The sequence below is a fragment of the Lactuca saligna genome, chromosome 1 (assembly GCF_052625555.1).
Source record: "Lactuca saligna cultivar CGN05327 chromosome 1, ASM5262555v1, whole genome shotgun sequence".
In the NCBI taxonomy this organism is placed as follows: Eukaryota; Viridiplantae; Streptophyta; class Magnoliopsida; order Asterales; family Asteraceae; genus Lactuca; species Lactuca saligna.
The window spans coordinates 28,582,573-28,594,463 of record NC_136417.1 but is presented as its reverse complement, the minus strand read 5'-3'; the positions used below and the strand labels follow the sequence as shown (position 1 = coordinate 28,594,463).

Genomic DNA, 11,891 nt, shown 5'->3' with positions numbered 1-11,891 from the left:
AGAAGCCCTTTGTATTAAAATTATTTAAAATTAAAGTCTATTAGTAAATAAAGATAAATACTTATCATTATTTATCTTATGGATTGAGTAAGAATTTTTATATTCATTATATTATTCATATTTGGTTATATTTTCATTTATATAAACATTTGATGAGAAACAAATCTATTATACAAAATACATACAAAGAAATTCGTGATTTTTTTTTTTTTTTTTACTTTTTGATTTTAGAAAGGTTTCAAGAACAACTCGAAAACTAGTCATGCTAATCATCAGATCCAAAAATCACAATGGAAACATGTAATAATCTTTATTTTTTGTTTATTTATTTTAATCAAATTTGAAATCAATATCTAAATTAAGCTTCCACACTTTATGTTTTAGTAATGAATACATTAAATTTTGTATGTTTTGTGAAGTGTGTGATAAAGAACAAATGGATTAGTCCAATAGTGAGGAACAACCCAATGGGTCCAAACCATTTATGGTCAATCGTAAGAGATCCAATTCACGTGCCAAAGAATAATTCTATTACGTGGGAGTTAGTTACAATAAGATCTATATATGTCAGTAGAATGGGATAGGTAGAGCATTCAGAAAATTCAGGTTATTTTTGTATTCAGCTTAGTTGCCTTGGTAGGAAGACTCATATGAGCTTCTCAATGAATTAAGCTCTCCTTTTGATTCTTCTTTCATTCTTTCTTTTTTCATATAAGTGTGTTTGATCCAAAGGTAGACACACTTCGACAAAATAATATAGTTCTTGTAATAATGATTTCTTGAAGGTTTTAAAAATACATATGCGATATTTTACAATCAAACATTTCAATTGTCAAATAACTTGAGTTATGACAATCTATTTATTTCCACATAAATTAATTAACATAATATATCACCAAAGAGATCTATTTATAGAAAAATAATTTACATATAACTTAAAATGTTATATGTTAAGGTCTGTGTCTATTAATACCTATAGTTGCATCCGCGGTGGATACATTGAATGACAATTTTATTTTGGTTGAGAATGATTCTCAAAGCTTTTGGGTATATAAGTCTAGACTAAGAAATGCTTCACGAGCTAAATTGTATATTCAACCAAAGCTAAAGCAATTATCTGTCAGAGCATTCAATAACCATTACAATCACCTAAAATGTTTAATGATACTAAAATCCCAAACACAAAAACAAAACTTGTATCGCTCTCATATTTAAATCAATTCTAGAAACAAAAGTTACAATATAAACGAGAAGACATACGTTTCAAACTTAGTTAACAAATTTCTCTCAAACTCACCTCACAATACAATAAAAAGACACCATTATGTAAACAGCCATACAGAAGCCAAATCTTTTCAAGTATTTATACATGTATGCATTAAGAATAGCAATGCAAGACGAAAAATAAACATATGAGAAAAAATTTTAAAAAAAAAATCTTGATGTTATAATGTATTTTACCCATTATATACTACATCATGTACCATCGATTGAAATTCATATGGAAGAAACTACCCTGAGAAGTGATCTCCCTATGAAGCAGCAATCTGCAGATACAAACATTTAAGAACATAAGAAAAATAAAGATTCATGTTTATTGGTTTAGCCACTTAGCTATTTTACCTGATTTTAGAAAAGGTTAAATACAGGAAAAAACAATGTACCTTCATATTTTATCAATTTAGCCACCAGAATATTATATAAATATTGATTAAAATATATATATTTTTATCAATTTCATTTTACTAAATTTATAAAATATTTTTTTTTACCTTATTTACAAGCATGTTTACTTGTTCTCTGTACATCTCCTTCAAGTCCACAATATCAGCACGAAGCTCTTCAAGCTACAAACAAGCAAAATTACCATGAAATGAATCGGTTAGTTACTAAGACAAAACAAACTAGTGATAATGAAACAAGTAAACAAAATAAGATATAACACTGCCATGATGGTACTAGTTAATTGAAAATACCAAAACTACCCTTAACCAATCAAGGGTGAAAAGGTAACTTTACCTCCTCATCTCGTTCACCCATCAACTCCAGTGCAGCAGAGTGCCTTCGTCTTAATGCTTCTAGCTCTGCCTTTAAGCCAGGCAGCACAGACACTTCTGACCTTAATTTTTCACACTGCACCAAAGCAGGTCAAAGGTTAATATAGTCATTTACCATAAAAAAAATGTATTGAAAAGAAAGGGAAATTCTACCTCCTCTGTCAATTTAACCAACTCCTCAGCAAGAGAGTCACGAATGGATTCCATGGATGCCTAAAGTTCACATGATCAACCATATAATCAGATTAGATAATTAGGACACTGTACTTTGAAGATTTTACCCAACTATAACATTGTAATTCCAATTTTTTCTTATTAGCACATTGTAATGTGAAAAAACAACCGAATTATAGCAGTGAAAATTGCTTTGTATCTGGACAACATTTCTATAAATTGTGAGAATCTAATGATTACCAATCTTGACATATAAGATGCAAGTTCACCCTCCTTATGACGTAGGGCAGCTTCAAAAGCATTTGGTGTCACACTCTTTAAATAGTAAGAGCTCATGGTAGGCTCTATAGGATTTCTCCTTTCAGATAAAGAATCAGATGAGTCCAAAGATGCCTGAAGATAAAAACTTTCCTCCATGCTGCCTAGACTGCTAGCATTTGAAAGCCTGCGACTTAATCCTGCAAAAGAGGTCCGAAAATTAAAAAACAAAATAAGAGAAAATGGATCCTAAACAGAGAGAATAATGTTTATAAATGTTTAATTACCATTTTCATAGGAAGACTTGGTTCTGGCTATTGGACTTTGTTCAGGAACAATAGAAGATTGAAGTCGAGCTGTTGTTTCTAATTCCAAACGTGCAGCTTTTTCACGTTCTATATCCTATTATTATCATAAACATACTTTATATTAATTAAAAGTATTTTTATTAATAGAGAACGTAATAATCATTAATCAATATAGACTTAAAGGTTGTGTTGTAGCAAATACTCCTCATGCAAAAAAATTGTTAAAAGCAAGAAATAGCAACACACTTTCATTGATCTGTTTATTTTAGCATCCTACTTTCATTTCTTCCTATTACAACATTGTACTTTGAAAAATATATCATTTATAGCAATATCATTCAAATACAAAGCACTTCTCATTGCTATGTTTGGGTATATTTTCAAAGTATTATGCCGTAATAAATAAAAAGCTGAAAGTACAATGCTATAAATGCCTACATTTTTCAAGGTGCAATGCCTTAATAAGAAAGAATGAGTTAACAGATAAAGTCCAGGAAAAGAGGCTTTCCCCATTAAGTCGTAGCTTTTTAAATATTTTCCCTCATTTTCTTTTTTCCCAAGTGTGTCATCATTTTCTTAAATATCTTAAAATCATCACTAAAAAATAAAGGAACCTGCTGAAGAAGTTCATGGTGGGTCAATGCTTCTTGGAGCTCTTGCTTGTGCTTTCTCTTGAGTTCCCTTATCTCTTCTTGAAGTTGATTCACATGATCTTCATGAGTATCTGCCTCCTCTTTTAATGCTAAGTACACCTGTCGACTTTCTGCTGCTTTCTGTCTTTCCTTCTCAAGTGACCTAGTAAGTTGCGTTTGCTCACTTCTTAAACATGAAATCTGCAACATTTTATAAAAATTAAGCCAATGCTTTCCATAAACTTGAAACAAATTAACCAATTAACAAACATAATCAATCACCTGAGCTTCAAGAACATTTACACGAGATAATGTTTGGGACAGGCGTTCGTTTACAGAACGCTCCCTTTCCTCTGCAGCTGCAGATTTGGCCTCCGCTTCCTTCAAATTTATAAATATTAGTGAATCAAATAATGATTTAATGATATTAATATATATTATTTTGTAGAACCTACCTGAAGGCGTGAGTTCAGTGATCTCTCGACAGCTGTCCAAGCTTCTGCTCTTCTAGCTGTTGCTTCCTATTTACATAAAGGGGTAGTGAGAAAAACAAGTAGTGAAAATTAGAAAAAAAAGAAAAAAAGTGTAAAAAGGTAAGCAAACCTGTATGGCTTCTATTTGCCTCAAAAGAGGTCTAGTGGAATCAGGAACTTGCATGACCAACTCTTCACATCTACGCTCACTTTCCTGGAGACAAATGATACAGTAAGGGTATTTTAGTCTTTTAAAGTAAAACAAAGAACGGAATTGAATTCCCTCAACCCTGCCCTAGGAATGATGAAATCCATCAAACATGTGATTTGAAGGATTCCAATTCCAACGGAATTAAATTCCGTCTATTTGGCAACCAAAGACGCCATAGAACGGAATCTTGAATTCCAATTCCATCAAAGGTAAGGAATCACAGATGAATACAAGAACATATTATTGACCCGATAAAATTATTTATGGAAGCCGAATTTACTTGGTATCGTTTTTGAAGGTCCTCAATGTCTCTCCTAAGCATGTCTTCTCTAAAAACCGCCTGCAAAAATGAAATTCAATTATTTCAACATATTTACAAAGCAAATTAAATGAAATCCAAATGTTCCAATTTCCAAATAAACACCTGCTGTTCCGATCTGCTTAAAGTTTGCCTTAACTCTTCTAGAGTTTGAACTAGCATAACTTCACGTTCTTGAGCCTCCCTTAAACGGGTCTCTAATTCAGTTCTGGCTTCAGTGTTAGCTTGTGCTTCTGCTAATGCTTCAGCTTCTTTGGCTGCATTTAATGCATTTGTATAGTATTCTTTTTGTGTTGCAAGTTCAGCCTGGCTTTTTTCTATTGTTTCTTGTAGTAATTTCTCTGTGGCTGCTTTATCCCTCTTTATACTCTCTACCTTATTCTCTTCAACCTGGTAAGTAATTGAAAAGGATAAGTAATATTAACAAACATGAAAGTGTGAATGTAATCATATTTATGTGATGAACAAATAATTTTAAGGCTAATCACTAAAATGACCAAAAGAGAGAATGTCATATCACAAAATGACCACCTATTTTGTGAAATTGCTTTATCAGTGGTCCCCACTAGAAAAATCTTTTAAAAAAGAATGGATTTCTTCAATTCGCCAAAATGACAATGATGTAATATATCTATGTGACTTGCACAAAAATTGAACTTGCCATAACTGTACCAGACTAATTTTTATATGTTTTTATATAGATATAATTATAAGCTACTAGCACGGTTAAATGCTTTTAATACTGAAAGAGATTGATAGACATTTATTTTGTAACATATTATATCAAATATCATGAAGCATTAAAACAAGTTTTGCATGGAAAATTACCTGTAGCTTGGCCATCAATCCTTTCTTCTCTTCCTCAAACTCCCTGATCTAGCTTTCACACAAAATAAATTTTACATATTAATATATATATATATATATATATATATATATATATATATATATATATATATATGTGGAGAGGAACAGTTTCGGGTTCTAAATGGAAGGAAAAGTAGCATCTTTATTGCACACCTGTGCCCGAAGTTTCCTAATTTGAGATTCTTGAGCAGCTTGTTTCTTTGAAAGCCCTTCCCCTAAATGAATGAAGAATAATATTTATACCATGGTAAACCTCCTATTATACATTTAAAATTGTATTACCTTCTGCCATAATTTGGGTGATTATTTCATCTTTTTCTTTCAGAAGTGCAGCAGCATCACTTTTCTTATTTTGCTCTCTACGTAATGTATCCCTTTCCTTTGTGAGAGCATAAACCTGTATTTGATATCAATAATATTCGTTCAATAATAACTACATCAACTTTTTAGTGAAATATGTGTTTTGTGATTCAAGTTAAGGTGTTATGCTTCAAAACATCCATGGTACAAGTACATATGTGTTGTAATAACACAAGTTATGAACAATCATATTATTCATGATTTTGGAAATGCAAATAGATATTATTATATAATATCAAATAGAAAGAAATGTAGAAAGTAGAAATACAAGTACTTTCTTTTTGACATGATTTCTTACCATCCTCCTATGAATGAATATTATTATTGATATTATATAAAGTTTGATTTATACAGCTGTTTACCTTTCTTTCAAGAGTTGAGACCCTTTGATGATACTCTTCTCTTAGAGACTCAATATCTGCTTCATTTGGTTTTCTCTGTTTTAACAATATGAAAGAGAAAGATTAAAAGGGAAAAGAACAAATTGCAAAGGAAATGTTGGTTGGTGAAAGTTATGATAATTTGACTAGAGCACAAGCTTTTCACAGACTTCAAAATCATTTAGGCTTCTTTCACATCCCTTTTAAGGGTAAAAGACCAGTTTGTTAAAATAGGTACTATCTAAATACCTGAAGGCCAACTATATTTATGATGCAGCAGTTACAAAGAGAGGGATAAGTACATAACTAGGAAATGTTATTGCTGGTAGCACATCCTATAAAGAAATTTTGTAATTACCTAATTTATGATAATGGTAATTTTTTATAAATAAAGGAGGGAACAATCTGAAAGCATAAAAAACTAGTTTTAATATTCCATTAATAAGAATGCAACTGTTAACATGCATAGCTGCAGATGTGCAAATATGTGGATTCAAAGAATGTATTCATACATTTGTGGCAATAAATGACTCGTTGAAAAGCCATAAGTTCTCAATGAAAAACATGGACTAGAACATACCTTCTGATCCTCAATTATAGACTTTAGTTGCTCATTTTCATTCAATAGCCTTGCAATTTCATCAGCTTTTGCCTGTTAACAGAATATAATAATAACGAATGAAGTTCAATAATATAGAAAACTGTTCCAGAGAAAAAAATTACCAACCAAGTCCAAGATATAGAAGTAACAACATTTCAACCAATTAAGGAGCTAATTTTTTTTTAAAAAAAAAAAAGAAAAAAAAAACTAATATCATTAAGTTGTTTTCAACAAATGATACAATATAGAAGTATGGCAATGATGAAACAAAAATGGAATTTTCTATATTTGGACCAAGTTATAATTTAGATAACTACCTGTTACATAAAAAAAGTGGCTGATATCCATGATAGATTTCCCATGGAGGTGGTTTATTTATTAGAGATATAATTTATAAGCATGAACAAAGATTAATAGCATGATTCAGATCTTCCAATCTATTACAAGATTTGCTCTTCTACTATACCAACATACCAAAACTTCAATTAATATTTAACATCTTTCATCTCTCAAAGTTGCAATTTACATCTTTCAATGTCAATCTAGTAAAGATTAGATCAAAAATACCAACTTCCATAAACCAAAAGTTTAATAAATCAATACCTGAGCTTGTCTAGCAGCCCCTAGGAGTGCAGTCTCCATCATTTTCATCTCTCTAGTCACCTTCTCCAGTTCTACCTTAGAATCTGAATTGTTAGATGAATTGCTTTCTGAAATCGGATGTTGTTCCTTTACATGAACATCAGCATTTGCATTGTCTTCCTTTGAAACTACTTCAGGAATCAATACAACAGCAGCAACATCATCTGAACTTTGTAATGAATGCAGTTGGCCTTCTTCAGCAACTTCAGTCATCTCAAGTGTTTCAGATCCAGTTTGGCCATCATATAAAGGTTTCACCACTTCAACTGCAGAAACTTCCTGTGAAGTGTCTTCTGACTGTGTCTTTTGTCCATCATCATCTTTTTGTAAATCAGGAGCTGGGTGCACTTCATTTAGTTCAGAGGCAATTACAACTTGGTCTGAGAAACTTGTTGATTCATCTTGTATTGATTCAGACTTTTCTAAAGATCCAGTTTCTGAGCTATCCCTGCTGAGAACATGATTCTGTATTGACCCTGGTTGTGGATCATCAGATATTGTAACATTTGTTGCTGCAGATTTTTCACCAATGTTTTCTACCTCCTCAGGAGTTGAAATATTGGTTTCCAGGGGTTTGTCAGAAACATCTGCATGCTCATGCATATCAATATTTGTTTCCACAGATTTTTCAGCAGTGATATTAGCCTCCTTCAAGGCTTCATTATTTGTTCCCTCATGGTGATCTTCATGCTCTTCAGGCTTTAAAGATTCTGCATTCTCTTCTCTAACAGACTCGTTGATAGAATCAGTTGAATTATCAGCCTCAGTCCTTTCCTTTTCTTTAGAAGAGGATGAATGTTGAGGACTAGAAGTTTGAAGTGCTTCCATGGACTCAGCAGTTCCATCCTCACCTTTCTGTCCCATAAACGCCATCAAATCTGAAGGCCATAACCCTGAAGCTGGTAGCAATTAATAAATATACTTAGTATTGTGATAGGAGAAAAAGAAAAACCATCACTATCGCATCTTTAAGATGATAGACTTTCCAACATCACAATCAAAAAACTATAAAAATCAAAGTCCTATGAACTTCATAACTTGATTGGCATGGAGATGTCAAAAGATCTCCCAAGAAAATGGTGTGTCTGAGATAATACATGAGGAAGATGACTTTGAACGGATTGAATCTCATTATAACATGGCAAGATATCAGTTTAATGAGTGGATATCATGTAAATGAACCCCAAACTATGTGTTCAATGAAGATGTTACTTGTTAGTAATGTCCAGTTAATTTTTATTTCTTCTATTGCTTGGAAATTTATTGGTTCTTTTTATTGTGTGTGGGGTTTGCCATAAGATGGATGTCATTGTCCCTAACATGACCACAAATGATTGAGTACTCAAGATTTCTAACAGAAGTTAAGAAGAAAGACTTGTTGCTGCATGTATGTCAAAAGATAGTTCAAAGCTAGAATTGTTTCTTATCATTGACAAAAATACATCATGCAAATGGACGAAGCTTTTAAACCAATATTAATTATTAATTTTCTATGTTGGTATTCTATAATTGTTGGTTCTTAATTTGTTCTAAAAAACAGTATTTTATAACACCCCTCCCCCCACCCAAAAAAAAAAAAATACACACATACAATGAAATTGCAATCATTTTTTATCGGGTTTCCCATGAAAATTGCAAAGTTCCCCTTGTTGGAAACTTCTTAAACTAAAATTAGATAGTTTCCATAGTCGCTGTTACAAATAAATCATGATCTTTATTTTGGTCCCATGAAATTTCCTTCTTTTATGAAACCTGACAAATAACCAAACATTTTCCTTGAATGTTGCAGCATTCATAGGGCAAAATAGAACTTACTATAAATACTTCTTACTTTTGTTTTGGGTGTTGGTACTTCTTCTGTCGATTTGATGTTCATAACATGGCATGTTGGTCATATTTGGATTGAATGTTTTGTTTAGATTTAAGTGTTCCAGATTCCGTATAATGCTTTAATTGACATTACCATTAAGAAGTAGCATATTGGTTTTTGTTGAAGTTGGCTACAACAAAGCACAACTTGGTAGTTTCAAAATACAGTAAGGAGTTCAAATGGGACATTTGCTACCACAAAACACAGGATATGACAAAATAACTAAGCATTCAGAAACAATCCCTGGCATACAGGCATCATATAATATAGTCCATCCAACTAGTCCAGAGCAATCCCACAAACAAATAAGCCATAATAGTTGTATTTCATGGTATTTACTGTATGATACTATAGATGTGTTTTTGTACTGGAAAACTAAAATTAGTAATGAAAGAAAGATTCCAAATATAAGGCAAGGCATATCAAGCAAAGCTAAGTACCTTCAGTAGAGGAAGTGGAACTAGGACCACCACCAGCCTTGTCTTCAAATCCAAGGGCACTGTCAAAATTCTTCTCAATGTTCTTAACGCTCTCACTGAGCTTGTTAACTGCTCCAGCTAAATCTGGGAAGTTCCCTAACGAGACCTTCCCACTAAACCAAGCCATCTCTCAATCTAAAGTTATAATCTTCCAAATCCCTCAGACTACACGGATCAAATGCATCAGAAAACCTACAGATTCAGACAAAAAACTAACTTGATCAGCATTCAATTGCACAATTAAACTCAATTTTAGGCATTAGGCCACAGAAAGCACAGCAGATCTACAGTTTCGTGGATTCAGATTGTGAGCCATGGATTCGGATACGTACTTTGCTTTATCGTCCTCAATGAATCTCTTGGGATTTGTCTTGCGAGCTATCAACTAGAAGTGATCTATCTTTGTGAAGAAAGCCTTAATTAATTCGATGATGATCTGACTGTTAATTAACCTGAACGATGATACATATGTATGTCAGAGAGAAGACGATTGAGCAGAAATCAGGTGCAAAAAACAGGGCCTGTTGACGGCGATGAACTGAAATCCAGATAGCGCGAAGGGCCCAGGCCGGTGATTCACACTTTAGTCTTTACTCTTTACTGCGTAACTCATGGCACATATGGAATAAATTGTCTTCCCGATCACCAAAACAGAATGAACTATTTATTATTTCTTTATTATTATTTTTTTTTTGATCGTGTGTTTTTTACAATTTTTTAGATTTTCCTGGTTAATAATTTTATTCTTCTTTTCATCAAAATCGAGACCATATCTTTTACTTGTTAGGTTGACTTTAAAGGTGCAAACTGATATCTTTTACTTGTTAGGTTGACTTTAGAGGTGCAAACTGATAAGTAAGAAGAGTAGGCTGGCGGGAGTTGGTTCAGTAATCCATTTGGCGAATACTCGGTCGAGGATTTGGCATGCCGAGTTTGGCTCGGCAATTCGGCTCCATGCACCGATGAAAGAGAAGAGGTGGTCGGCGAAATTGAACTTTTTTTTTAATGTTGGAGTTCGTCTTTTAATTGTTATTTTCAAAAAAAATCAAAAAAACTTAATTTTTACCCTATATAAATACATTGACATATCATATTTCATCCCACTTCATCTTTTTCATTTTTTAACTCAAACGAAAAAAATTTGTAAAAAAAAAGGTTTCTCCTTCCAACCCAAAAGCTCAAAAAAATACCAAAAAGAAACACCCAAAATACAAACTCAATCTCATTTTTTCACTAAATTTCGTTCAAAACCAAAGCGATTGATCTATTTATTCACCTTCAGTTTTACATTTTGGTGGTGTTACTACCCATTTCAAGCCCAAAACCAACTTCAATATCAAAATCAACCTCAATTTCAAAGACAACTTCAATTTCAAAACCAACATCAAATGAACTTTTCATCTCAAGTCTCATGCCAAATGGAAAATGTCTTCAACTCAATTTACGATCTTCCCGACTCCCCATTGAATTTCCAAACCCAATTTAAAACTCAAAGGAAGCCCGAAGTCGTCGCCGAAACGAAATTGGAGCCAGAAGAGAATCGAACACAACCCAAAAAAGTGAAAGGGCGGCTCCAAAACAATGGACATTAGCCGAATAAAAGGCATTAGCTCGTGCGTGGGTGAATGTTTTTGAAGATCTGGTGGTTGGAAACAACCAAGATTGTCCAACTTTTTTCTGGAAAATTACTTAGTGTTTTCTCATGGAGATAAATCTTAGAGAGATCAAGACTTTCCATTGAAAAACGAACCGGTAAAGAGATCAAGACTTTCCATACGGATACAGGTGGAGAATTCACGTCGACTGAGTTGAACCGTTTTTATGACGAAGAAGGGATTTCACGTATGTTGACGTCTCCTTATGCACCTCAACAAAACAGTATAGTTGAAAGGAAAAATCAGACTCTACTCGAGATGACACGGTGCCTAATTAAAGCGAAAGATATTTTAAACCACTTTTGGGGCGAAGCAGTACGACATGTAACGTTCATCATAAATCGTACACCTACTCGAGCATTGATAGGTGCTACACCATTTGAAAATTTGTATGGTGAAAAACCGAACCTTGAAGACTTGAAAGTATTTGGTTGTATTGCATATGAAAATGTAACACCCCGGATTCCTAGGTATTATTTTTATTCTTTTATTTTTGGGTGATTGTGAGGAGACTCGACGAGTTGGAGTCTAAACTCGTCGAGTAGGATCGCGGTTTTGTGCGCGGGTTCACGTCTGGACTCGGCGAGTCCAAGAGTGGACTCGGC

The 11,891-nt window shown here is 33.1% G+C and overlaps 1 protein-coding gene across 2 annotated transcripts; it reads right to left on the bottom strand.

Moving 5' to 3' along the window:
* Nucleotides 1–1,182: 1,182 nt before the first annotated feature.
* On the bottom strand, nt 1,183–10,249 carry LOC145030241 (golgin candidate 5-like). Of its 2 annotated transcripts, none has more exons than XM_078978643.1 (20): nt 9,964–10,249; nt 9,593–9,823; nt 7,244–8,181; nt 6,620–6,691; nt 6,022–6,096; nt 5,582–5,696; nt 5,453–5,514; nt 5,261–5,308; nt 4,538–4,822; nt 4,394–4,453; nt 4,033–4,116; nt 3,885–3,950; nt 3,712–3,810; nt 3,412–3,630; nt 2,777–2,891; nt 2,472–2,689; nt 2,211–2,270; nt 2,020–2,133; nt 1,773–1,847; nt 1,183–1,547 (listed from the first exon to the last, which is right to left on the bottom strand). In XM_078978643.1, the coding sequence occupies exons 2-20, from the start codon at nt 9,756–9,758 to the stop codon at nt 1,533–1,535; spliced, it is 2,886 nt and encodes a 961-aa protein (XP_078834769.1). In that variant the 5' UTR covers nt 9,759–9,823; nt 9,964–10,249; the 3' UTR covers nt 1,183–1,532. The 2 variants fall into 2 exon arrangements, with proteins under 2 accessions (XP_078834769.1, XP_078834772.1); XM_078978646.1 differs by having other exon boundaries at nt 7,244–8,175.
* Between the last annotated feature and the right edge of the window lie 1,642 nt (nt 10,250–11,891).

Coding starts and splice junctions, on each gene's coding strand:
- LOC145030241 (XM_078978643.1), bottom strand. CDS start 9,758: ATGGCTTGGTTTAGTGGGAAGGTCTCGTTAGGGAACTTCCCAGATTTA. Junction 3,631..3,711: donor TAAATGTTCTTGAAGCTCAG/GTGATTGATTAT, acceptor AAAATGTTGCAG/ATTTCATGTTTAAGAAGTGA. Junction 2,892..3,411: donor ACCATGAACTTCTTCAGCAG/GTTCCTTTATTT, acceptor TGATAATAATAG/GATATAGAACGTGAAAAAGC.